Source organism: Protopterus annectens, chromosome 14.part0 (genome assembly GCF_019279795.1).
Source record: "Protopterus annectens isolate FY-2018-M chromosome 14.part0, PAN1.0, whole genome shotgun sequence".
NCBI lineage: Eukaryota > Metazoa > Chordata > Ceratodontiformes > Protopteridae > Protopterus > Protopterus annectens.
Genome location: NC_056748.1, coordinates 854,509,114 through 854,535,953, shown reverse-complemented (window position 1 = coordinate 854,535,953; position 26,840 = coordinate 854,509,114). Strand labels below are relative to the sequence as shown.

Below are 26,840 nucleotides of genomic sequence, written 5' to 3'. Positions count from 1 at the left end.
AAGACCCTAAAAAGACAAGGCCAATACCAAAACACACCAAACATACCTGCACCAAAAATATATACAATATATACAAAGGTACCAGAAAATAATCTCACCTACACAACCACCCCTAAACACAGAGGGGAAGGAGGGAGGGTAAATTGGACTGCAGCAATGTGGATCCTCGAACATCTACATTTATGGTAGGTACAAAACTGTACTATGTTCTTCATTCCACATTGCTGCAGTCCTAACAATTGGGTAGAATCCCAAAGCAGAGGTAAGGGAGGCTGGCAAATCATAAGGAAGCAGGAGCTGATAACATGCCTTGCAAAATAGCTGTGGCAAAACCAGCCCTAGACTTAGAGTAGAGAGGAAGGTGGTAATGCTTAGAGAAAGTATGCACTGAACTCCAAGTAGCTGCCTCCAAAATATCCTTAGTAGCCACCCCCCTTAGAAATGCTGTTGAAGTGGCAGTAGCCCTAGTGGAATGAGGCCTAATCCCAGCTGGAATCTCTTTGCCATGATGGGAATAACAAAATGCAATGCAAAATCCAATCCACCTAGAAATAGTTTGTTTTGACACAGGCTTGCCCTGCGAACTCAAAGCAAAAGAAACAAACAACTGCTGAGACTGCCTAAATTCCTTAGTCCTACTTAAATAATAACGCAATTGCCTGTGTACATCGAAAGTGTGCAAAATCTTTTCCCCTTTATTTTGGGGATCTGCATAGAAAGTAGGCAAATGAATAGTTTGGTTTAAAGCCACACTAGAAACCACCTTAGGCATAAAGGAAGGATTAGTACGTAATGATACCCTGTCCTTATGAAAAATCAAAAAAGGCTCAACCGCCATAAGGGCCTGTAACTCAGAAACCCGTCTTGCAGAAGTAATGGCCAACAAAAAAGCAGTCTTCCATGACAAGTATTTCAGTTCAGCAGTAGCCATGAGGCTCAAAAGGTTGTAGAGTAAGTTTCTCCAACACAAAATTGAGATCCCAAGCAGGAGTAGGAGCTCTACGTGGGGGTCTTATATTCTTTGCCCCTCTAAGAAATTGCTTGAACAAAGGATGCGAAAACAATGGTGGGTCACAATCATAGTGAGCTGATATTGCTGCAGCATGAATCTTAATGGAAGAGAAAGACAAACCTTTGTCTAATAACTCAGTAAGATATTGAAGAGCCACACTCAGATTTGGCTCCGAAATCTCCAAATTGTTTGCTGCACTCCAAAATAAAAATCTCTTCCATTTTTCTGCGTACACCTTCCTTGTACTAGGTCTCCTGGCTTCCATAATCACATTTAAAACTTGTTGAGGAAGTTGAGACCCGCTGTCTTTCAAAACAGAATATGCCAGGCTGTTAGATGAAGAGAGTGAAGCTTGACATTGAGCAGGTGACCGTCTCTCTGAGACAACAGGTGTGGAATCAAGGGTAAAGGCCATGGAGGCTTCTTTACCAGACTCCTCAGTAGTGGGTACCAGTGCTGCCGAGGCCAATCTGGAGCTATTAAAATCATCCTTGGCTTGTCTTGTCTGACCTTTAGAAGCACCTTTGGAAGAAGAGGCAGAGGTGGAAACGCATACACATGAAGATTTTTCCAACTGAAAGAAAGAGCATCCACTTTCCAAGCTGTGTGATGAAACCTCTTTGTGCAAAACTTTGGCAGCTGGTGGTTTAGTGGAGAAGCGAACAGATCTATGTCTGGAGTTCCCCAGGACACTGTCAACTTTTGAAATACATGAAGATCCAGTTTCCACTCGTGGGGATCCATGATTTGTCTGCTTAACACATCTGCTAAGGAGTTCTGTGCTCCTGGCAGAAACCTTGCCTGAAGAGTTAGTTGCAAGCTGAGCGCAGTCTCCCATAAAATCATTGCTTGCCTGCACAATGGGTAAGAATGTGTTCCCCCTTGTGTGTTGATGTACCACATGACAGTTGTGTTGTCTGTTAGAATCAACACCTGCCCTGGAAGAAGTAACTCCTTGAAAGCCATCAATGCAAATTGGACTGCTAACATCTCCTTCATGTTGATATGTAGATGCTGTAGTCTGGCAGGCCACTTGTCTTGTATCCACTTTCCATTTAGATGAGCTCCCCAAGCAATGTCTGAGGCATCTGTCGTTAGAATCTGACTCGCCTCTGGCCGGGTCACAGAGAGTCCCTTGTTTAGGTGACATTCCTGAGCCCACCACAAAAATTCCTTTTGAAGGCAAGGTATTATTTGAATGACAGTGTCCAAATCCTGGCAGTGCTGTGTCCATACATTCTTGAGATACCATTGTAGCTTCCTCATATGCAGTTTGGCATTGGGAAGCACCAGAATACAAGATGCCATGAACCCTAAGGCTTGAAGGACTGTCCTTGCAGTCAGCCCGGACTGAAGAGATAGTTGATGGAAGTAACTGGAAAGATTCTTTTGTTTGTCCGGGGTTAAAAAGGCCATCTGGGCTGCTGTATTCAGTCTCACACCCAGAAAGCACATGTCTTGAGAGGGTACTAGACTGGACTTTATTTCGCTCACAGAATACCCTAGGCATCTTAGCACTGCTATGACATATTCCAAATGCTGTAGAAGGTCTTCCTTTCCTTGAGCCAGAATCAGGCAATCGTCCAAGTAAGGATAGATTTGAATTCCTTTTAGCCTGAAGTAAGCTATCACTGGAGCCAGAACCTTTGTGAATACTCTGGGCGCAGTAGATAAGCCAAAGGGCAATGCAGAGAACTGATAATGAGAATTTCCAGCTCGAAAACGCAGATACTTTCTGCAACTTAGTCTTATAGGCACATGAAGGTAAGCCTCCTTGAGATCTAAAGTTACCATCCAGTGATCCTTGCCCAGCAGAGGTAAAAGCTGTTGTAACGTCAACATTTTGAACTTGGGAATGTCCAGATAAGTGTTGAGGATAGATAAATCCAGAATTGGTCTCCACATGTTCCCCTTTTTTGGTACTAGGAACAGGCGAGAATAAAATCCTAGGCCCCTTTCTGGCACAGGAACCGGCTGAATGGCCCCTATGTGGAGTAACAGAGAAATTTGCTTGTGAGCCACTTGTCTTTGTAGAGGAGGAATGTCTGGCATGCCTTTGAAAGGAGGCAAGGTATGGAAATAAAACCTGTAACCGTGGTGAATGATATCCAGAACCCATCTGTCTTGGGTAATTAAATCCCAATTTTCTTTGAAAAGAGACAGTCTTCCTCCCAACGGTGCTGCCAGGCGAGAATGAACTGGCAGCTGAAAAGGCAGGACATTGGGTCTGCTTACGAAAGGACTGACCCCTGCCCTCACCAGAAGTCTGAGCAGGGGAACTCCCTATCCTAGGCCTAAAAGAACCCTGATCTCTGCCCCTACCACGTCGAGACCTACCCCTAGACTGGGAATCATAAGCAGGATAAGTCCATCCCTTAGCAGGCCAATTTCTACTAAACTTCGGAGGCTGCACCTGCAAAAAATCTTTAACAGTTTGCATAGACTTAGCCTTGTCCTCCATTTTCTTCAAAACTGCTTCTACAGGCGAACCAAACACATCAGACTGCAAAGGAGCATCCAAAATCCGTGTCTTAACATGCTCAGCTAAATTCTGATCTCTCAACCAGGCGTGCCTACGAAGAACAGAACCAGTGGCAGCCACCCTGGAGGAGGCCTGCACAGCATCAAAACCACATTGCAAGGAATGTTTACCCACCTGTTCAGACACATGAACTAAATCCTGCAACTCTTTACACTCAATACCTTCCGCCAAAGCATCCACCTTAGATTTCAACTGAGAAAGAAGATAATTCTGATATTTCAACATGTGAAACTGACAATTCAACGCCCTCATGGCTAAAGTGGAAGAAGTATACACTTTCTTTCCCCATCTAATCCAAAGCCCTTGCCTCTTTATCAGGAGGGACAGGATTTTTAACAACTGAGGCCTTCACACCTTTGGGCCCCTGAGAGACAGTTTCCGGGTCTGCCCTAGGACTCTTAAAAAGATACTTATGAGCTTCAGGCACCCTATAATACCTATCCGGTTTAACTGGGGCAGGAGGCAAAGAATCAGGATTCAGGGAAGCCTCTGCAAAAACATCTTCCACCACATTCAAAACAGGAGGTATAGCTAAAGGCCTATGCTGGGGTAAAAACAAGAATTCCCTAAGCCTTTTCCTGGAATCGGAGAAATCTTGACCTTCCCATTTAAAATGCTCCCTCATGGAATGCAGAGTCTCTGAAAATGAAAAATCCTCAGGAGGAGAAGCTGAAGGAGTAGAATCATCCACATCAGAATCAGAATAAGGAGGGTACTCCTGCAAGTCTTCAGAAGACTCAGAAGCCTCGAGCATTGCTCAAAACTCTCAAACTCAGGTTCCACCCTAGGCCTCTTATCAGGAGGGGGCATAGAACCCCTAATCATAGTAATCAAATCCTCTGCCATTTGAAGCATATGTTTCTTAGGCAAAGACCTTGAAGCACTAGGAGAAACCCCCACTGAAGCAAAACTAGGCCTGCCCCTCAAAGAAGCCTTGGAAACAGAAGGGGAGGCTCTAACCACCTTAGGAAGAGAGGGAAGAACAGCCACCTGAGAAGCCCCCTCAGCCTGGCCTACTTCCTGAGAGGAAACATCCTGTAACAGTAAAGTCTCTCCCTGAGACTCCAAAGAAACACCTGGCAAAACCTCCGGCTCCACTGAGCCCTCTAAAGAACCGACGTCTAGGACTGTCGGTTCTTCCACTCTAGGCCTTGCTGTTTTGTCCTTGCGTTTTTTAGCGAAGCGCCGGAGCATCCGACGGCATTTTATAGTTACAACGCTTCCCAAACACTAACCTGGCACAGTCTAACCTTCTCTTAATAGTGCGTTTGTTAAACCTAGCACAAGAGCGGCATCCAACAACGTCGTGCTCAGGCCCTAAACAAGGTATACACAAAGTATGGTAATCCCTATGAGGTATCTGTTTCCCACAAGAAATACAGTTATTCACTTTTTCTGACATCCGGTTAAATACTGAGGCAAGAAAAAAACAAAATATTCCCCAACGGGGTACTTAGCCAACTTTGATTCGGTCTGAAACTCTGGCTTCAGAAACTTTCAGAACGCCAACCTGCACTCGCAAAATTGCTTCTGCATCGGACCATGCGGCAAAAAAGACTGAGGATATGACGTCGGTCATGCGCATTAGTACCCTGACCTAATGCGCCGTGACCGACGTCAGCCATATACTTTGGTATTCGGGCCGACTGGACAGCGGACTACCCAATTGTTAGGACTGCAGCAATGTGGAATGAAGAACATCTGACAAGCAAAATCAACATGCTTCCAGTTTACAAAATATATATATATATATAGGATATGTAACCTAAACATGTGGTGGTGCTGCAGTAGCGTTGTTGCCGCACAGTTAGACGTTGCCCGTTCGATTCTCAGTTAGAGCGTCTTCTGTGTGGAGACATGCGTGAATGGGCGTTCCTTCGTTGAAGGTTGTGCGTTAGGCCCGGCAAGCCAGTATGTAAAAATCTACTGCCAATCATTAGTGGACCAGAGTTCCGCTGTGGCGACCCCTAACCGAGAAAAGCCGAAAGACAAAAACAAATCTAAACATTGTTTATTCAACTCCTGCCTTCTCAAACCTCACCACCACTCATTTTTCTGCAGGTATTGTTCCCAGTTTCCATTTCTACATAATTTACTCCTATCCCTTTCCAAAGATCCCACTTCTGTCATCTTATCTCTTACAATATTCACCACTTCCAAGTATAGTCAGTTTAGATTTTGATTTCCATTTTCCAGTAGTTGCTTTTTTGGCAGCCATCAGAAATAAGCTTAACAAGGCCTTACTAAGTCTAGGCAATTCAGTCCTTTGACCCAGCTCAAAAATTAATTTCCTTCGTTACATTCATTTTGTCACCTAGTATTACTGAGTTTGATGCAGGAAATTTTTTTCAAGTCTTCCAACTGATTACACTCCCAAAACACTCATTCCCAGTTACCTCTTACTTCCCAATCACAACTTGCTACCTACTTGACGAAAAAATGTTGAGTCTACTTGGGGGACAAAAGTATTCATGCAAACATTTCCAGCCAAAAATTCTAAATCTTCTAGACTTTGTCGCTTGTTTGGTTGCCATATACATATCCTGCCATTGTTTCTTTATGGAATGTATAACTAATCTCTCTTCCCAATCTTTTCCGACCCCTCCTGATTGATTTTTGTAGTTAATGTGCAATATTTTACAAGCCTTATCCTTTGAGAGCAGATTCAATTCTAAGGCAACTCTTCCTTATCTAGATATTCAAAAAACAAATCGGAGAAAAACAGGGGGGGGGGTTAGGACAAAAGGGTTCCTATCAGAAGATCGAAGACGCATTCTGTCGAATACATCTTGGTCAAACTGCAAATGTCAAAGCAAAATGACGAAGCAGTTTTTATGCAAATTCTTTCCCCGGGAAAGAAGTCGCTTGGCCTCTTCCGTCACTTTGCAGTTTTCAGCACTGTGGTGCGATCTCGGAGTGGTTATATTTAAGTCGGGGGGGGGGCACAGCCCCTCACTTAGTGTTGTGTGGTTTTTTTTTGGGGGGGGGGGCAGCAATTTTTTTTCCCTGGGGAAAAAAGTCGTTCTAGTAGTTCGCTCATTTACGTTTTCGCTGTTTTGGGTTCGATGCAACAGCGTCCGATCTTTTTGATTGTTCGCTGTTATAACAGACACGGGGCAAAAGCCAGTCCATGGAATATCATTCCAGAGGAAGAATGATTTGGTTGGGGAAGCAATGTCAGTGATTATTCCAGAATTGGAACACCTATATCACAGGACAGACTATGCTCAGTAAAAAAAAAAAAAAAAAAAAAAAAAAAAAAAGATAGGACGACATGATGGGATGCCAGCACAAACAGAAAAATAAATGGTGGTGAAGGTAGTCTAGATGGGGCCTATTACTAATATCACGCAATGCCTTTTTGAAAGTGTACTCCAGTAATGGCAGGTGCCACTAAACACTGAACTAGGAGATAGCAAACTGCTCAGGCTGGAACAGTAAGACAAGGGAACCATAAGACCTACTCGTGCAACAGGACCATCACATACCTGGGGCAGCTAACATCTTCTCTGACCCTTGGGGGGGGTTCAACAGCAACTCTCAGTTCTAAATGCTACCACAGTGTGTATGGAGATTTGTGGGCTCGCATCACAGGACTGGGCACAAAAGCATGAGACAACCACCTGACCACAAAAGAAGGGGGTGCACAAACTAGGCAACATCATTTACCCAAGGTGGCTGCTGAGGGTGCACCTCTCACTACTCTCCAGTCAAGAATAAGAATCACCTTGATGAGAAGGATGTGTGGGTATGGACAGAAAGCCAACTAAGTGGCAGACTTGCATGAAGTAATGTGACCAGGGTCTAAAAGTGGGGCTCATTCACGTTTGATGTTCTAGCATCCAGGGATCACACAAGAAACCCCCTTCTGCCGATTTCTGCTCTGATTATCCACAATTTCTGCCGTCTTAAAGGGAAGGGAGGGAAACCTTCAAACCTCCCTCTTTCCACTCTCTGGGTGAGGTGACAGTGTTGAATCACTAGCATATTTGTAATGCTAAACATGCTAAATGCCATGAAATCAAGCCAGTGCCTGTGTGGTTGTGGCTTCTGTGACTGACTTGGCACTTGGAAACATTTGTAAGGTGAGATTTTTTTCCATGACAAATTCTGTACCAAAAGCTTGGAAATGCAAAAAGACGTGTTGCTCGCACTCCTAGGCTGCTGTGTAGTAGCACAATATGCACACCCCAGGAAGAATGCAATTTTCTTACTACTATAGTGCAGAAGTAAAACAAAAATACTGCCAACCTAGGAATGCAGAAGACTTAACTGCAAGTGTGGCATCTTTGGTCAAACTTTTTGCTAGAAAAACTTAATGCTCTTATTACAAACACTTGCATACGAGAGATTAGCACCAATATCAAATGAAATCCCAACAGTGTTGAATTGGCACACATTCTGTTTCTATTACTATGGGTGGTTGTCAGAGTTAAAAACAGACAAACTGCATGTGCTGCAATATCAGCGTCACAATCCCAGACATGGTGTTTTGTGTCAGATTCAACACGAGCCAGTGCTAAGTTACGGAAACCTTAGCGTATTGCATTTTACTTCCGTCTACAAAAAGGTGTGCACATAAGAAATTCTGCTGCATTTTTTTCTGCTGCCAAGTGATGAGGTGCACTTGGGAAAACCAGAAGTGAAACTGTGCAGTAAAATGCAAGTTACTACTCATTTTCACGGTTACACAAGACATTCAAGTACTAGGTTCTTTACACAAGACACTAATATTCTAATTACCCATTTACCAAAACAATTCATTTGCAATTCTACTTGTGAGCATTATAAACAAAGTCAAGCAATAATGTCAAATTTAAATAAAAAATAAATGAATGTTCCATAAAAGGAGTTACCTTTGCGTCAAAGGAGTTGCTGGCCAGTCGAAGGTCAACATCAATCTCTTCTTCTCTTACTCTACGGAAAGGAGTATTACTTACAGGTGTCTTTGAAAATGCACAAAGGAATGACAAAAACTGATTTAGAAATATGTACATGCTCTAGAGAGATTCTGCCTCTCCAGCTATTAGCCCCATGACCTCACAAATTATAAACATTACATTATGTTTACACATTTATTACACATCACTTACATTTAATCACAGCATCATGTGCATCACTTTTTCCTTATGAAACATACATTAGTGCAAGTAAACTTACCACAACAGCAGACATTCAAATGACCACTGCCGCAGTAGGCTTGGCAATCCAGGCTACATCCTGCCAAGGAAAGGATACAACAGCTGACCAGCTTTAACAGCTTAAGGGTACCTTCCATTCCAAAAGCTTTAACCAGCTTGAACTAAAATGAAGAGTAGTTTGGACACCAAGCCTTCCAGAGCTTTCCTGCCACAGAAGAGTGCTCTTGTGTTTTGTTGAGGATTATTTAAGCTCACTTTTCCATTGCTGGGCAGAGGAGTTCATTTTGGGGGAAAAACCCTCATTTTGTTTATGACAAAGTGAACTATAAAATTTTTAAGCTAAGAAAATGTTTTTATAGACTGTCACAAAGTTTAACGTGCCTGTTAAAGTTTTTACTTTTGAGGGAAAGGGTTGTTAAATCCTGTTTTTTTTCCCTTACGAAAACTTGTGTAATTACTTCTGTGAGGTAACTGCTTTTCAGGTTTTTTTTTTTTTTTTTAATAGGTTCATAGGTTGGTACTGGGCTATCTGCCCCAAGGCATATATTAGCCCAGCCACATTGTGCGGTATTCCCCGCCCCTTTAGTAGTTCCCTAGACCCTTGTACTAGCAGCTAGTACCCCTTGGCCCCTATCTAGTAGTGCTGTTGGTGTGATCCCCGGTGTGAACTGTTACCCATCCCCTCATCAAGGTTCCTCTTGAAGAGGAATAGTGAGGGGCTCTGTTATGTAGATCGGGACCCTGTTCCATAGTAAGGGAAGTCTCTGCGAAGGGAATATATCCCTCCAGCATGTTCTATTCATTGTTGTGTTGAGGTTTTTATCCCTAGAGCGTGTAGCTCGAGTAGATTTGGTTTTGCTAAGATGGAGCATGTTCAACAACTCTGGGTTGGACATGGCTCTGTATGTTAGACAGAGATCGCCTCTGAGAAAGCGGTATGCAACAGAGAAGAGTCAGCTTTTTTGGGGAGAATACATTCAAATGCTTACCTGTTCTGACAGGCTGCTACTGCCAGGCATCCTGGGATTCAGGAGTCTTTCTGCTTCACTAAACAGCCTACTAGTTCCTCAATCCTTTACTTCAACCAGAAAAAGCCTTCTAAGAAGCCTTTACCACCTCAATTGTCTGAAATGCCTCAGCTGCAGATGGGCGAGACTGGTTTTTGGTTCCTCAAACCATTCATTTATTTCTCCTTGGCTCCCACTTCAATTGGGGGCTTTTGTAAGACAGTTGTCTTTTATACCCCACTATCCTATTCAGTACATAAATATATGAAACTACTGAAGCAGTGATAAAATCTAAAGCAATGAAGCGCTTCCTACAGCATACAGATTTACCTTAACACTCACTAACTGCTGCAATACCATTTTCTATCCAAAAAGTTAATGCACTACACATCTACATCTCAAATACCTTTTTAGGCCTTTTTGAGCTATTCCATGAAATGTGCTAAAAATTCTAAACTAATTTTCATTAAAACAACATTAAGTGTTCAAAACAAGAAAAGCTGTATAGTAAATGGAGGGGGAGAAGTTTGCCAGTATGTTAAAATATTACCGTGCATGTGTCAGACCAAAAAAAAAGTCAGTGGCTTGAGCAAACGCAATGTTACATAATCGGACTCCTAAATCTGACGGCAATGCTGTGTGGCAGTTCAAATGCCCCAGCTGAAGTACCAAAACTACCATTCCACTTAAAGTAGAGGTAGAACCTGTTTGGGAAATCTGCACTACGACCACCATACTACAAAGTATATGCAAGAAAGTACAGTTTTGTACCTACCATAAATGTAGATGTCCGATAGATATGCAACTGCAGTCCTGACATATGGGTTGTCCTGCCTCAGGCAGCCCTTCAGTCGGCTGGATTCCAAAGTCCGGGTCCGGCGTCGGCCGATGTCACCTACTCCCCGACGTCAGAGCGGCTGGGGTATAAAGGCATCCGCCGACGCCATCTTCTTCAGTGTTTCTTGCCCCAGATGCCAGGTGCCCTCCAAAGAAGGCTAAATTTGGTGAATGGATAAAAAATTCCAGACATGCACAACAGTAATAAACAGATACACCATAACAGATATCCCCAGCTAATAGAAGAAAAGTACAGTTTTGTACCTACCATAAATGTAGATGTTCGAGGATTCCCTTGCTGCAGTCCTGACAATTGGGTATAGTCCGCGTCCCAGTCGGCCCGAATACCAGAGTATAAGGCTGACGTCGGTCATGGCGCCTTAGACTGGCGTCAGTACGTCAGGGTACTAATGCGCATGACCGACGCCATTTCCTCAGTCTTTTCTTGCCCCAGATGTCAGAAGACCCAAAAAGACAAGTCCCAAAAACAACCTGCACCAATAAACATGTACAATATATACAGTAATACATATACAAAAAGTATAAGCATGTAAACTCAGCTACACAACCACCCTGAAACACAGAGGGGAAGGAGGGAGGGTAAATTGGACTGCAGCAAGGGAATCCTCGAACATCTACATTTATGGTAGGTACAAAACTGTACTATGTTCTTCGTCTTCCCTTGCTGCAGTCCTGACAATTGGGTAGAATCCCAAAGCAGAGGTAAGGGAGGCTGGCAAATTATAAAGTAGCAGGAGCTGACAACATGCCTTGTAAAACAGCTGTGGCAAAACCAGCTCTACTCTTAGAGTATATAGGCAGGTGATAATGCCTAGAAAAGTATGCACTGAACTCCAAGTAGCTGCTTCCAGAATATCCTTAGTTGCCACCCCTTAGAAATGCTGTTGAAGTGGCAGTAGCCCTAGTGGAATGAGGCCTAATCCCAGCTGGAACCTCTTTGCCATGATGGGAATAACAAAATGCAATGCAAAAGCCAATCCACCTAGAAATAGTTTGTTTTGACACAGGCTTGCCCTGTGAACTCAAAGCAAAAGAAACAAGTAACTGCTGAGACTGCCTAAAATCTTTAGTCCTGCTCAGATAATAACGCAATTGCCTGTGTACATCTAAAGTGTGCAAAATCTTTTCCCCTTTATTTTGAGGATCTGCAAAACGTAGGCAAGTGAATAGAGTGGTTTAAAGACACCCTGGAAACCACCTTAGGCATAAAGGAAGGATTAGTGCGTAATGATACCGTGTCCATATGGAAAATCAAAAGGGCTCTACTGCCATAAGGGCCTGCAACTCAGACACCCTTCTTGCAGAAGTAATAGCCAACAGAAAAGCAGTCTTCCATGACAAATATTTCAATTCAGCAGTAGCTGCAGGCTCAAAAGGTTGTAGAGTAAGTTTTTCCAACACAAAATTGAGATCCCAAGCAGGGGTAGGAGCTCACGTGGGGTCTTATATTCTTTGCCCCTCTAAGAAACTGCTTGAACAAAGGATGCGAAAACAAAGGTGGGTCACAATCATAGTGAGCTGAAATTGCTGCAGCATGAATCTTTATGGAAGAGAAGGACAAACCTTTGTCCAATAATTCAGTAAGATATTGAAGAGCCACACTCAAATTAGGCTCTGAAATCTCCAAATTCTTTGCTGTACTCCAAAACAAAAATCTCTTCCATTTTTCTGTACACTCTCCTAGTACTAGGCCTTCTAGCTTCCATAATCACATTTAAAACTTGTTGAGGAAGCTGAGACCTACCATGCTTCAACACAGAATATGCCAAGCTGTGAGATGAAGAGATTGAAGCTTGACATTGAGCAGATGACCGTCCTTTTGAGATAACAGATGAGGAATCAGAGGTAAAGACCATGGAGGCTTCTTTACAAGACTCCTTAGAAGTGGGTACCAGTGTTGCCGAGGCCAATCTGGAGCTATCAAAATCATCCTTGGCCTGTCCCGTCTGACCTTTAGTAATACCTTTGGAAGAAGAGGTAGAGGTGGAAAGGCATAGACATGAAGGTTTTTCCAACTGAAAGACAGAGCATCCACTTTCCAAGCTGTGTGATGAAACCCCTTTGTGCAATACTTTGGCAGCTGGTGGTTTAGTGGAGAAGCGAACAGATCTATGTCTGGAGTTCCCCATGACACTGTCAATTTCTGAAATACATGAAGATCCAGTTTCCACTGTGGGGATCCATGATTTGTCTGCTTAATGCATCTGCTAGGGAGTTCTGTGCTCCTGGCAGAAACCTTGCCTGAAGAGTCAGTTGCAGGCTTAACGCAGTCTCCCATAAAATCATTGCTTGCCTGCATAGAGGATAAGAATGTGTTCCCCTTGCTTGTTGATGTACCACATGACAGTTGTGTTGTCTGTTAGAATCAACACCTGCCCTGGAAGAAGTAACTCCTTGAACGCCATCAATGCAAACTGGACTGCTAACATCTCCTTCATGTTGATATGTAGATGCTGTAGTCTGGCAGGCCACTTGTCTTGTATCCACTTTCCATTTAGATGAGCTCCCAAGCAGTGTCCGAGGCATCTGTCGTTAAAATCTGACTCGCCTCTGGCCGGGTCACAGAGAGTCCCTTGTTTAGGTGACATTCCTGAGCCCACCACAAGAATTCCTTTTGAAGGCAAGGTATTATTTGAATGACAGTGTCCAAATCTTGGCAGTGCTGTGTCCATACATTTTGAGATACCATTGCAGCTTCCTCATATGCAGTTTGGCATTGGGAAGCACCAGAATACAAGATGCCATGAACCCTAATGCTTGAAGGACTGTCCTTGCAGTCAGCACGGACTGATGAGATAGTTGATGGAAGTAAAGTGACAGACTCTTTTGTTTGTCCGGCGTTAAAAGGCCATCTGGGCTGCTGTATTCAGTCTCACACCCAGAAAGCACATGTCTTGAGAGGGTACTAGACTGGACTTTATTTCGATCACAGAATACCCTAGGCATCTTAGCACTGCTATGACATATTCCAGATGCTGTAGAAGGAGTTCCTTTTCTTGAGCCAGAATCAGGCAGTCGTCCAAGTAAGGATAAATTTGAATGCCTTGAAGCCTGAAGTAAGCTATCACTGGAGCCAGAACCTTTGTGAATACTCTGGGCAGTAGATAAGCCAAAGGGCAATGCAGAGAACTGATAATGAAAATCTCCAGTTGAAACCGCAGATACTTTCTGCAACTTAGCCTTATGGGCACATGAAGGTAAGCTTCCTTGAGATCCAAAGTTACCATCCAGTGATCCTTGCCCAGCAGAGGTAACAGTTGCTGTAACGTCAACATCTTGAACTTGGGAATGTCCAGATAAGTGTTGAGGAGAGATAAATCCAAAATTGGTCTCCACGTGTTCCCCTTCTTTGGTACTAGGAACAGCCGAGAATAAAATCCGAAGCCCCTTTCTGATACAGGGACTGGCTGAATAGCCCCTATCTGGAGTAACTGAGAAACTTGCTTGTGAGCCTCTTTTCTTTGTGGAGGAGGAACATCTGGCATGCCTTTGAAAGGGCGCATTGTGTGGAAATAAAATCTGTACCCGTGGTGAATGATATCCAGCACCCATCTGTCTTGAGTGATTAAATCCCAATTTTCTTTGAAAAGAGACAATCTTCCTCCCAAAGGAGCTGCCAGACGAGAATCCACTGGCAGCTGAAAAGGCAGGTCATTGGTTCTGCTTACGAAAGGACTGACCCCTGCCCTCACCAGAAGTCTGAGCAGGTGAACTGTCTGATCTAGGCCTAAACGAACCTTGAGCCCTGCCCCTACCACGACTAGACCTACCCCTAGACTGGGAACCATAAGCAGGATATGTCCACCCCTTAGCAGGCCAATTTCTACTAAACTTGGAGGCTGCACCTGCAAAAATCTTTAACAGTCTGCATAGACTTAGCTTTGTCCTCCATTTTCTTTAAAACTGCTTCCACAGGCGGTCCAAACAACACATCAGACTGTAAAGGAGCATCCAAAATCCTGGTCTTAACATGCTCAGCTAAATTCTGATCCTTCAACCATGCATGTCTGCGAAGAACAGAACTAGTAGCAGCCACCCTCGAGGAGGCCTGAACAGCATCAAAACCACACTGCAAAGAATGCTTACCCACTTGTTCAGACACATGAACCAAATCCAGCAATTCTTTACACTCAATACCTTCCGCCAAAGCATCCACCTTAGATTTCAATTGTGAAAGGAGATAATTCTGATATTTCAGCATATGAAACTGACAATTCAACGCCCTCATGGCTAGAGTGGAAGAAGTATATACTTTCTTACCCCACCTATCCAAAGCCCTTGCCTCTTTATCAGAGGGTACAGGATTTTTAACAACAGAAGCTTTAACACCTTTAGGCCCCTGAGAAACAGTTTCTGGGTCCCCTGGGACTCTTAAACAAATACTTATGAGCTTGGCACCCTATAATACCTATCAGGCTTAACAGGAGCAGGAGGCAAGGAATCAGGGTTCAGAGAAGCCTCTGCAAAAACATCCTCCACCACATTCAACACAGGAGGAATAGCTAAGGGCCTATGCTGAGGCAAAACAAGAATTCCCTAAGCCTTTTTCTGGAGTCAGAGTAATCTTGGCCTTCCCATTTAAAGTGCTCCCTCATGGAGTGAAGAGTCTCTGAAAATGAAAAATCCTCAGGAGGAGAAGCTGAAGGAGTGGAATCATCCACATCAGAATCAGAATAAGCAGGAAACTCTTGCAAGTCTTCCACAGAAGACTCTGAAGCCTGTGAACACTGTTCAAAACTATCAAACTCCTGTTCCACCCTAGGCCTCTTATCAGGTGGGGCATAGAACCTCTAATCAGAGTAATCAAATCTTCAGCCATTTTAAGCATATGTTTCTTAGGCACAGAACCCGAAATGCTAGGAGAAGCCCCTACAGAAGCTGAACTTGGCCTTCCTCTAAAAGAAGCTCTGGAAACAGAAGGAGAGGCCCTAACTACCTTGGGAAGAGAGGGAAGAACAGTTACCTGAGAAGCCCCCTCAGCCTGGCCTACTTCCTGAGAGGGCACATCCTGTAACAGTAAAGTATCCGCCTGAGACTCCATAGAGACTGCTGGCAAAACCTCTGGCTCCCCTGAGCCTTCTAAAGGACCGACGTCCGGGACTGCCGGTTCCTCACCCCTAGACTTCACTGTTTTGTCCTTGCGCTTCTAGATGAAGCAGCGCCGGAGCATCCGACGGCATAGTATAATTAACGCTTCCCAAACACTAACCTAGCACAATCAAGCCTCCTCTTAATAGTGCGCTTATTAAATCTAGCACAAGAGCGGCAACCAACAACGTCGTGCTCAGGCCCTAAACAAGGTATACACAATGTATGATAATCCCTATGCGGTATCTGCTTCCCACAAGAAATACAGTTATTCACTTTTTCTGACATCCGGTAATATACTGAGGCAAGAAAAAACCAAAATGTTCTAACGGGTACTTAGCCAACTCTGTACTCGGTCTGAAACTCCGGTTTCGGAAAATCTCAGAACGCCAACCTGCACTCGCAAAATTGCTTCTGCATCGGACCATGCGGCAAAAGACTGAGGAAATGGCGTCGGTCATGCGATTAGTACCCTGACGTACTGACGTCAGTCTAAGGCGCCATGACCGACGTCAGCCTTATACTCTGGTATTCGGGCCGACTGGGACGCGGACTATACCCCAATTGTCAGGACTGCAGCAAGGGAAGACGAAGAACATGGGGGAATGGACCCAAAAGGAAAATTGCAGAGGGGTAGGAGGGAGGGAAAACCTGACTGCAGTTGCATATCTATCGGACATCTACATTTATGGTAGGTACAAAACTGTACTATGTCCTTCAAGAATGCAACTGCAGTCCTGACATATGGGTTGAATACCATAGCCAAGCTGGGGGTGGGAGGATCTAAGAAAGGGATGATGTAGCTAAAATGCCCTGCAGGACTGCCGAAGCAAAGCCTGCTCGGGATCTGGAGTATAAAGGCAGGTTGTAGTGTTTGGTAAATGTATGCACGGAGCTCCATGTAGCAGCCTCTAGAATGTCCTTTGTAGCCACTCCTCTTAGAAAGGCTGTGGATGTGGCTATAGCTCTGGTGGAGTGTGGCCTAATATTGGCTGGCACACCTTTTCCATGGAAAGAGTAACAGAATCTGATGCAGTGTCCAATCCATTTTGAAATTGTTTGTTTGGAGATGGCCTTTCCTTGCACTCCAGCAGCATAAGCTACAAATAGTTGGTCAGACTTTCTGGTGGTCTTTGTTCTGTCCAAGTAGTAGCGTAATTGTCTGTGTATGTCCAAAGTGTGCAGCAGCTTTCCCCCCCTATTTTGAGGGTTGGGAAAGAAGGTAGGCAGGTGAATTGCTTGATTTAGAGACACCATGGATATCACTTTTGGCATGAATGAAGGATTGGTTCTTAGAGAAACTCTGTCCTGATGAAAAATGAGAAAGGGAGGTACTGCCATCAGGGCCTGTATCTCCGAGACTCTTCTTGCTGAGGTAACTGCCAACAGGAAAACCGTTTTCCAGGAGAGAAATTGCATTTCTGAATATGCTGCTGGTTCAAAAGGAGGAAGAGTTAATTTTTCCAAGACGAAATTGAGGTCCCATGCAGGAACTAGTGGTTTTCTGGGAGGTTTGATATTCTTTATCCCTCTTAGAAACTGTCTTAGCAAGGGATGTGAAAACACAGGTGGATCACAGTTGTATTTTGCTGAGATTGCTGAAGCGTGAAATTTTATGGAAGAATATGAGAGGCCACTATGAAACATTTCTGCCAGGTATTCTAATATCTGTGGTATGCTCATTACGGATGCATCTTGACCCTTGTTGGCATTCCAGATGATGAATCTCTTCCACTTGGCTGAATAGGTTTTTCTGGTGGAAGGTCTGCGTGCTTTCAGCAAGATTTCTTGTACTTTTTCAGAAAGAGAGGTATGGGTGAAAGTCATGGAACCCTCCAAGCTGTCAGCTGCAATATTTGCAGGTTTTGATGAACAGTCCTGTAATTGTGCTGTGTTAGAAGCAGAGGCCATTGAGGCAAGGGCCACGGTTTGGTGCGAGTTATGCTCAGTAGCAATGGATACCAGTGCTGCCTTGGCCAGTCTGGAGCTATCAAAATTCCTTTTGGTTGTTCTGCTTTGATCTTCAGTAACACCTTGGTCAGTAATGGTAGAGGAGGGAATGCATAAATTGTTAGGGAATTCCAGCTGAAGGAGAGGGCATCCGTTCTCCAGGCTAGAGGATGGTGCGTCCTTGAACAGAACTTCTCCAGGTGATGATTGAGGTGAGAAGCAAAGATCTATGTCCGGTCTTCCCCATGCACTTATTTGTGAGAAAATGTGTGGATGCAGCATCCATTCATGTGGATCCAAGAAATTTCTGCTCAGCCTGTCCGCCAGAACATTGTCCTTGCCTGGAACAAACTGGGATTGCAAGTGGATGTTCAGTTTCAGGGACTTTTCCCAAAGAGTCATTGTTAGTCTGCAGAGGGGGTAAGAGTGAGTGCCTCCCTGCTTGTTTATATACCACATGACAGTGGTGTTGTCTGTCCTTATTAGCAGATGACCTTGTTGAAGGGATTTCCCGAAGGCCTCGATTGCATGTATCACTGCCAACATCTCTTTCTGATTTATGTGCAGATGCATTTCCCTGGGAGTCCATTGCCCTTGAATGCATCTGCCGTCCATGTGCCCCATCCATGATCTGAGGCGTCTGTTGTAATGGTTTGACTTGCTAGAGGTTTGTTGAAAGACATGCCCTTGTTTAAATGACTTGCTTGAGCCCACCACAAAAATTCCCTTTGCAGGCATGGAATGAGTGGTATTACGTCTTCTAGATTTTGGCTGTGTTGAGACCATAAGCTTTTTAGGTACCATTGTAGCTTCCTCGTGTGTAGTCTTGCCAGAGGTACCAGTAGAATGCAAGATGCCATGAACCCCAGGGCCTGCAGGATTTTCCTTGCGGTCAGCTGGTTGAGCTTTGCTAGGCTTTTGAAGTAATCTGGTAAATGTTCTTGTTTCTCCTCTGTGAGGAAAGCCATTTGTGATTATTTTTCTAGGAGCCAAATTGGACACACAATCTGTTGGGATGGCAGTAGTCTTGATTTTTGAATGTTGACTGTGTATCTCAAAGCCTGTAGTAATTGAATGACATAATCCAAGTGTCTTATCAAGGTTTGTTTGCTGTCTGCTTGTATAAGGCAGTCGTCCAGGTAAGGGTATATTTGAATCCCCTGGAGCCTGCAATGTGCAACTACTGATGCCAGGCATTTCGTGAATACTCTGGGCGCAGTAGATAAGCCAAACGGCAATGCTGAGAATTGATAATGCTCTGATCCTGCAAGAAATCTGAGGTATCTTCTGCAACTGTGTCTGATTGGGACATGCAGGTATGCCTCCTTGAGGTCCAGAGTAACCAGCCAAGACCCCTTGCCCAGCATGGGAAGGAGTTGCTGTAAAGTCAGCATTTTGAATTTTGGCACAATGAGAAAAGTGTTTAGAGCGGACAAATCCAGTATAGGTCTCCATTGCTTTTCTTTTCTTGGAACAAGGAACAGTCTTGAATAGAATCCCTGGCCTTGCTCCTGATGAGGAACCTTTTCTATTGCTTTTATTTGTAACAGCTTTGAAACTTGTATGAGTGCCTCTGCCCTTTGATTTTGTGGCAGGTTTGGCATGCCTTGTCTCGTTGGTAAGGTATGGAAGTGGAACCTGTAACCTTGGTCTACTATGTCCAGAATCCATTTGTCCTTGGTTAAAATGTGCCAGTTCTTTGAGAATAAGGATAATTTTCCGCCTAGAGGAGCTTCTCTTTGAGCCTTGGGGCGGGTGAAAGTCAAGTCATTGTGATTGTCCCTGTGGTGCAGCTGAACTCCCTGCCACTTCTCTGATTTGGAGGTTGCCATTGGCCCCTGTAAGAGCCTCGGTATTGCCCTCTACCTCGAGCACGCCTGTTTTTTCCCCTTTGAAACTTGTCAGTGTCTGGAAAGGACCAATTCTTTGAAGGCCAATTCCTGCTGAATCTAGGTGGCTGAACCTGGAGGAAATCCTGGACTGTCTGTACGGATTTAGCCTTTTCCTCAATAGACTTCAACACATCCTGTGCATTAGCACCAAAAAGCTTCTGTTTTTCCAGAGGTGCATCTAGGAGCTTTACTTTAACATGGTCTGGCAGTAGCTGCTGTTTCAGCCAAGCATGTCTACATATAATGGCCCCTGTCATAGCTGACCTACATGAAGCTTACAATGCATCATAACCACACTGAAGAAAATGATTGCTAACCTGCTGAGTGTTATGAACCAAATCCTGCAATGCCTTTCTATCTACAGGCTCAGGAGAGGCTAGCTTTTCTGCAAATCATCCATTAAGTAATCCTGGTACTGAAACATATGAAAAAGACAGTTAAGTGACCTCATGGCAAGGGTGGAAGAGGTATAAACTTTTTTGCCCCATCTCTCCAGGGACCTTGATTCCCTGTCTGCGGGCAAAGGGTTTTTGGCCGAGGAAGTAGCCACTCCTTTGGGCCCCTGAGAAATAGTTTCTAGATCCACAAAGTGGGCCTTAAAGAGATGCTTGTGAGTTTCAGGAACCCTGTATTATCTGTCTGGCTTGACAGGAGCAGGAGGGAGAGAATCAGGGGAAGCACTGGAGTCTGAGTATACATCATCCAAGACATCCAACACTGGAGGAATAGCTAATGGTCTGTGCTGGGGTAACTTGAGGAAGGTACGTAGCCTTTTCCTGGAGTCAGAAAATTCCTGGCCCTGCCACTGAAAATGTTCTCTCATGGAGTGGAGAACTTCTCCGAAAGAAATATCCTCTGGAGGAGAGGCAGAAGGAATTGATTCCTCAGCATCAGAGTCCTCGTAGGCCTGGAAGGATTCTTCCTGGGTATCTGAGTGCTCAGAATCTCTAGAAGCTTCATCTGAAGAGAGGGTATCTGGCTGTTCTGTCCTAGGCCTTTTACCTGCAGGAGGGTGAGAACCTCTGTCTGGGTGCGACTGAGAACCTCTGATTAGAGAGATTAGATCTGCAGCTAGGGTCATGATCTGTTTATCAGAAGAAAGGCTCTGGGAAATAGTTTTAGGAGGATGGGCCTTAGCCTGGCTGGCAGCCTTAGCACGTGTGTAGGCCTTGATGGACATGGAGACCGGAGGCCTAGCTGCCCCACGTGCAGGAGTAACTTTATCCATGGAAAGGTGTCAGGTAATTCTAGAGCTTCGGTTTCGGGAGGAAAATCAACAACCGGCACCGGGGAAACCTCCGGGACCGAAGTACGCGGTGTCGTCGGCCTGGAGCGGTTGAATTACCGCCTCCGAAGAGGCCGATGCACTCGCGGTAGGCTTAGGCGTGGTATCGGTGGACGACGCGGGCCGAGGATGTCGGCCCCGGTCCTTACGCTTTTTGGAAATATGTGCTGTCGGTTGTTCCGACGGCATGATATAAGTGTAATTTTCGCCAAAAAAGTCTTCGGCAAATTCTGCCCGGCACCTGAGTGTGCGCTTATTAAAGCAAGCACAGGCCGAGACATCGTGGTCTGGGCCCAGGCAGGGAAGGCAGTAAGAGTGGAAGTCCTTATGAGATATTTGTTCACCACAAGACAAAAGTAGTTTTGTACCTACCATAAATGTAGATGTTCGAAGATCCACATTGCTGCAGTCCTTACTTATGGGTAGTCCGCTGTCTTCGGTCGGCCCGAATACCAAAGTATTAGGCTGACGTCGGTCATGGGCGCCTAGATCTGACATCAGAGCATCAGGGTATAAAGGCGCATGATCGACGTCATATCCTCAGTCTTTTCTTGCCCCAGATGTCAGAAGGCCAAACCAGAAAGGCCACAGCCAAAAACAGAATACCTCCCAAAAACATGCCCAACAACAACCATCACCTAAAGCATAGCACCAAGTCAAACTACAGTGGGGAAGGAGGGAGGGTAAATTGGACTGCAGCAATGTGATCTTCGAACATCTACATTTATGGTAGGTACAAAAAGTACAGTTTTGTACCTACCATAAATGTAGATGTTCGAAGATCCACATTGCTGCAGTCCTAACACTTGGGTAGTCCGCTGTCCCAATCGGCCCGAATACCAAAGTATAAGGCTGACGTCGGTCAAGGCGCATTTGTCTGACATCAGGACGTCAGGGTACAAATGCGCATGACCGACGTCATATCCTCAGTCTTTTCTTGCCCCAGATGTCAGAAGACCCTAAAAGATAAGGCCAAAACCAAAAACACCAAACACTCCTGTACCTAATATATGTACAATATATACAAATTTACAAAATAGAACCCCACCCACACAACCACCCCTAAACACAGAGGGGAAGGAGGGAGGTAATTGGACTGCAGCAATGTGGATCTTGAACATCTACATTTATGGTAGGTACAAAACTGTACTATGTTCTTCATCTCACATTGCTGCAGTCCTAACACTTGGGTAGAATCCCAAAGCAGAGGTAAGGGAGGATGTCTAAACTATAATGAAGCAGGAGCTGCCAAAATGCCCTGCAACACAGCAGTGGCAAAACCAGCCCTGGATTTAGAATAGAGAGGAAGGTGGTAATGCTTGGAGAAAGTATGCACTGAACTCCAAGTAGCTGCCTCCAAAATATCCTTAGTTGCCACCCCCCTTAGAAATGCTGTTGAAGTGGCAGTAGCCCTCGTGGAATGAGGCCTAATCCCAGCTGGAATCTCCTTGCCATGATGGGAATAACAGAATGCAATGCAAAACCCAATCCACTTAGATATAGTTTGTTTTGACACAGGCTTGCCCTGGGAACTCAAAGCAAAAGAAACAAACTGCTGAGACTGCCTAAAATCCCTAGTCCTGCTTAAATAATAACGCAACTGCCTGTGTACATCTAAAGTGTGCAAAATCTTTTCCCCCTTATTTTGGGGATTTGCATAAAAAGTAGGCAAATGAATAGTTTGGTTTAAAGCCACACTAGAAACCACCTTAGGCATAAATGAAGGATTAGTACGTAATGATACCCTATCCTTATGAAAAATCAAAAAAGGCTCAACCGCCATAAGGGCCTGCAATTCAGAAACCCTTCTTGCAGAAGTAATGGCCAACAAAAAAGCAGTCTTCCATGACAAGTATTTCAATTCAGCAGTAGCTGCAGGCTCAAAAGGTTGTAGAGTAAGTTTCTCCAACACAAAATTGAGGTCCCAAGCAGGAGTAGGAGCTCTACGTGATGGTCTTATATTCCTTGCCCCTCTAAGAAATTGCTTGAACAAAGGATGAGAAAACAATGGTGGGTCACAATCATAGTGAGCTGAAATTGCTGCAGCATGAATCCTAATGGAAGAGAAAGACAAACCTTTGTCCAATAACTCAGTAAGATATTGAAGAGCCACACTCAAATTAGGCTCAGAAACATCCAAATCCTTTGCTGCACTCCAAAATAAAAATCTCTTCCATTTTTCTGCATACACTTTACGTGTACTAGGCCTTCTGGCTTCCATAATCACATTCAAAACTTGTTGAGGAAGTTGAGACCTGCTGTGGTTCAAAACAGAATATGCCAGGCTGTTAGATGAAGAGAGTGAAGCTTGACATTGAGGAGATGACCGTCCCTCTGAGACAAAGGTGTGGAATTAAAGGTAAAGGCCATGGAGGCTTCCTTACCAGATTCCTCAGTAATGGGTACCAGTGTTGCCGAGGCCAATCTGGAGCTATCAAAATCATCCTTGGCTTGTCTTGTCTGACCTTTAGGAGTACCTTTGGGAGGAGAGGCAGAGGTGGAAAGGCATACACATGAAGATTTTCCCAACTGAACGAAAGAGCATCCACTTTCCAAGCTGTGTGATGAAACCTTTTGTGCAAAACTTTGGCAGCTGGTGGTTTAGTGGAGAAGCGAACAGATCTATGTCTGGAGTTCCCCAGGACACTGTCAATGTTGAAATACATGAAGATCCAGTTTCCACTCGTGGGGATCCATGATTTGCCTGCTTAACACATCTGCTAAGGAGTTCTGTGCTCCTGGCAGAAACCTTGCCTGTAGATTTAGCTGCAAGCTGAGCAGTCTCCCACAAAATCATTGCTTGCCTGCATAGAGGATAAGAATGTGTTCCCCTTGCTTGTTGATGTACCACATGACAGTAGTGTTGTCTGTTAGAATCAACACCTGCCCTGGAAGAAGTAACTCCTTGAAAGCCATTAATGCAAACTGGACTGCTAACATCTCCTTCATGTTGATATGTAGATGCTGTAGTCTGGCAGGCCACTTGTCTTGTATCCACTTTCCATTCAGATGAGCTCCCCAAGCTATGTCTGAGGCATCTGTCGTTAGAATCTGACTCGCCTCTGGCCGGGTCACAGAGAGTCCCTTGTTTAGGTGACATTCCTGAGCCCACCACAAAAATTCCTTTTGAATGCAAGGTATTATTGGAATGACAGTGTCCAAATCCTGGCAGTGCTGTGTCCATACATTTTTTAGATACCACTGCAGCTTCCTCATATGCAGTTTGGCATTGGGAAGCACCAGAATACAAGATGCCATGAACCCTAATGCTTGAAGGACTGTCCGATGAGATAGATGATGGAAGTAAAGGGATAGACTCTTTTGTTTGTCCGGGGTTAAAAAGGCCATCTGGGCTGCTGTATTCAGTCTCACACCCAGAAAGCACATGTCTTGAGAGGGTACTAGACTGGACTTTATTTCGTTCACAGAATACCCCAGGCATCTTAGCACTGCTATCACATATTCCAGATGCTGAAGAAGCTCGTCCTTTTCTTGAGCCAGAATCAGACAGTCGTCCAAGTAAGGATAGATTTGTATTCCTTTTAGCCTGAAAAAGGCTACAACCGGAGCCAGAACTTTTGTGAATACTCTGGGCAGTAGATAAGCCAAAGGGCAATGCAGAGAACTGATAATGTGAATTTCCAGCTCGAAACGCAGATACTTCCTGCAACTGAGTCTGATAGGCACATGAAGGTAAGCCTCCTTGAGATCTAAAGTTACCATCCAGTGATCTTTGCCCAGCAGAGGTAAAAGCTGTTGTAACGTCAACATTTTGAACTTGGGAATGTCCAAATAAGTGTTGAGGATAGACAAATCCAAAATTGGTCTCCACGTGTTCCCCTTTTTGGTACTAGGAACAGGCGAGAATAAAATCCTAGGCCCCTTTCTGGCACAGGAACCGGCTGAATGGCCCCTATCTGGAGCAACAGAGAAATTTGCTTGTGAGCCTCTTTTCTTTGTATAGGAGGAATGTCTGGCATGCCTTTGAATGGAGGCAAGGTATGGAAATAAAACCTGTAACCGTGGTGAACGATATCCAATACCCATCTGTCTTGGGTAATAACACTCCAATTTTCTTAGAAAAGTGCCAGCCTTCCTCCCAAAGGTGCTGCCAGACGAGAAGGCTCTGGCAGCTGAAAAGGCAAGTCATTGGGTCTGCTTACGAAAGGACTGACCCCTGCCCTCACCAGAAGACTGGGCAGGCGAACTGCCTGTTCTAGGCCTAAAAGAACCTTGAGCTCTGCCCCTACCACGTCTAGATCTACCCCTAGACTGAGAATCATAAGAAGGATAAGTCCACCCCTTAGTAGGCCAATTTCTACTAAACTTTGGAGGCTGAACCTGCAAAAATCTTTAACAGTCTGCATAGACTTAGCCTTGTCCTCCATTTTCTTTAAAACTCTTTCCACAGGCGCACCAAACAACCCATCAGATTGTAAAGGAGCATCTAAAATCCTTGTCTTTACATGTTCAGCTAAATTCTGATCCCTCAGCCAGGCGTGCCTGCGAAGAACAGAACCAGTGGCTGCCACCCTCGAAGAGGCCTGTACAGCATCAAAACCACATTGCAAGGAATGCTTACCCACCTGTTCAGAAACATGAACCAAATCCTGCAACTCTTTACACTCAATACCTTCCGCCAGAGCATCTACCTTAGACTTCAATTGTGAAAGGAGATAATTTTGGTATTTCAACATGTGAAACTGGCAATTCAAAGCCCTCATGGCTAAAGTGGAAGAAGTATACACCTTTTTCCCCCATCTACCCAAAGCCCTTGCCTCTTTATCAGAAGGAACAGGATTTTTAACAACAGAAGCCTTAACCCCTTTAGGGCCCTGAGAAACAGTTTCTGGGTCTGCCCTAGGACTCTTAAAAAGATACTTATGAGCTTCAGGCACTCTATAATACCTGTCCGTTTTAACTGGGGCAGGAGGCAAAGAATCAGGGTTCAGGGAAGCCTCTGCAAAAACATCCTCTACCACATCCAGAACAGGAGATATAGCTAAAGGCCTATGCTGGGGTAGAAACAAAAATTCCCTAAGCCTTTTCCTAGAATCAGAGAAATCTTGACCTTCCCATTTAAAATGCTCCCTCATGGAATGAAGAGTCTCTGAAAAAGAAAAATCCTCAGGAGGAGAAGCCGAAGGTGTAGAGTCATCTACATCAGAATCAGAATAAGGAGGATACTCCTGCAAGTCTTCAGCCGAAGACTCAGAAGCCTCAGAACACTGCTCAAAACTCTCAAGCTCAGGTTCCACCCTAGGCCTCTTATCAGGGGGGGGGGGGGTAAAGAACCTCTAATCATAGTAATCAAATCTTCTGCCATATTAAGCATATGTTTCTTAGGCAGAGACCCTGAAGAACTAGGGGAGACCCCCACTGAAGTTAACCCTGGCCGGCCTCTAGAAGGAGCCTTGGAAACAGAAGGGGAGGGCCTAACCACCTTAGGAAGGGAGGGAAGAACAGCTACCTGAGAAGCCCCTTCAGCCTGGCCTACCTCCTGAGAGGACACATCTTGTAACAGTAAAGTCTCTCCCTGAGAATCCAAAGGAACTTCTGGTAGAACCACCGGCTCCACCGAGCCCTCTAAAGAACCGACGTCCGGGACAGACGGTTCTTCTACCCTAGGCTTCGCTGCTTTGTCTTTGCGCTTTTTAGACAAAGCGGGCGGAGCATCCGGCGGCATGTTGTAATTACAACGCTTCCCAAAAACTAACCTGGCACAATCTAATCTTCTCTTAATAGTGCGTTTGTTAAATCTAGCACAAGAGCGACAGCCAACAACGCCGTGCTCAGGCCCTAAGCAAGGTATACACAATGTATGGTAATCTCTATGAGGTATCTGTTTCCCACAAGAAATACAGTTATTCACTTTTTCTGACATCCGGTTAAATACTGAGGCAAGAAAAACAAAATATTCTAACGGGTACTTAGCCAACTTTGATTCGGTCTGAAACTCCGACTTCAGAAAATTTCAGAACGCCAACCTGCACTCGCAATACTGCTTCTGCATCGGACCATGCGGCAAAAAAGACTGAGGATATGACGTCGGTCATGCGCATTTG

The 26,840-nt window shown here is 44.7% G+C and overlaps 1 protein-coding gene across 4 annotated transcripts in view; it reads right to left on the bottom strand.

The window, feature by feature from the left end:
* The window catches only part of LOC122789298 (nucleolar and coiled-body phosphoprotein 1-like), a 1,070,760-nt gene that overhangs the window by 14,265 nt on the left and 1,029,655 nt on the right, over positions 1-26,840 (bottom strand). For 3 of the 4 annotated variants that reach the window (XM_044056613.1, XM_044056615.1, XM_044056614.1), the window contains one exon: positions 8,411-8,500. In XM_044056613.1, the coding sequence (XP_043912548.1) occupies positions 8,411-8,500 (90 nt within the window). The remainder of the gene's footprint in view (positions 1-8,410; positions 8,501-26,840) is intronic. The other variant, XM_044056617.1, reaches the window with a different exon arrangement.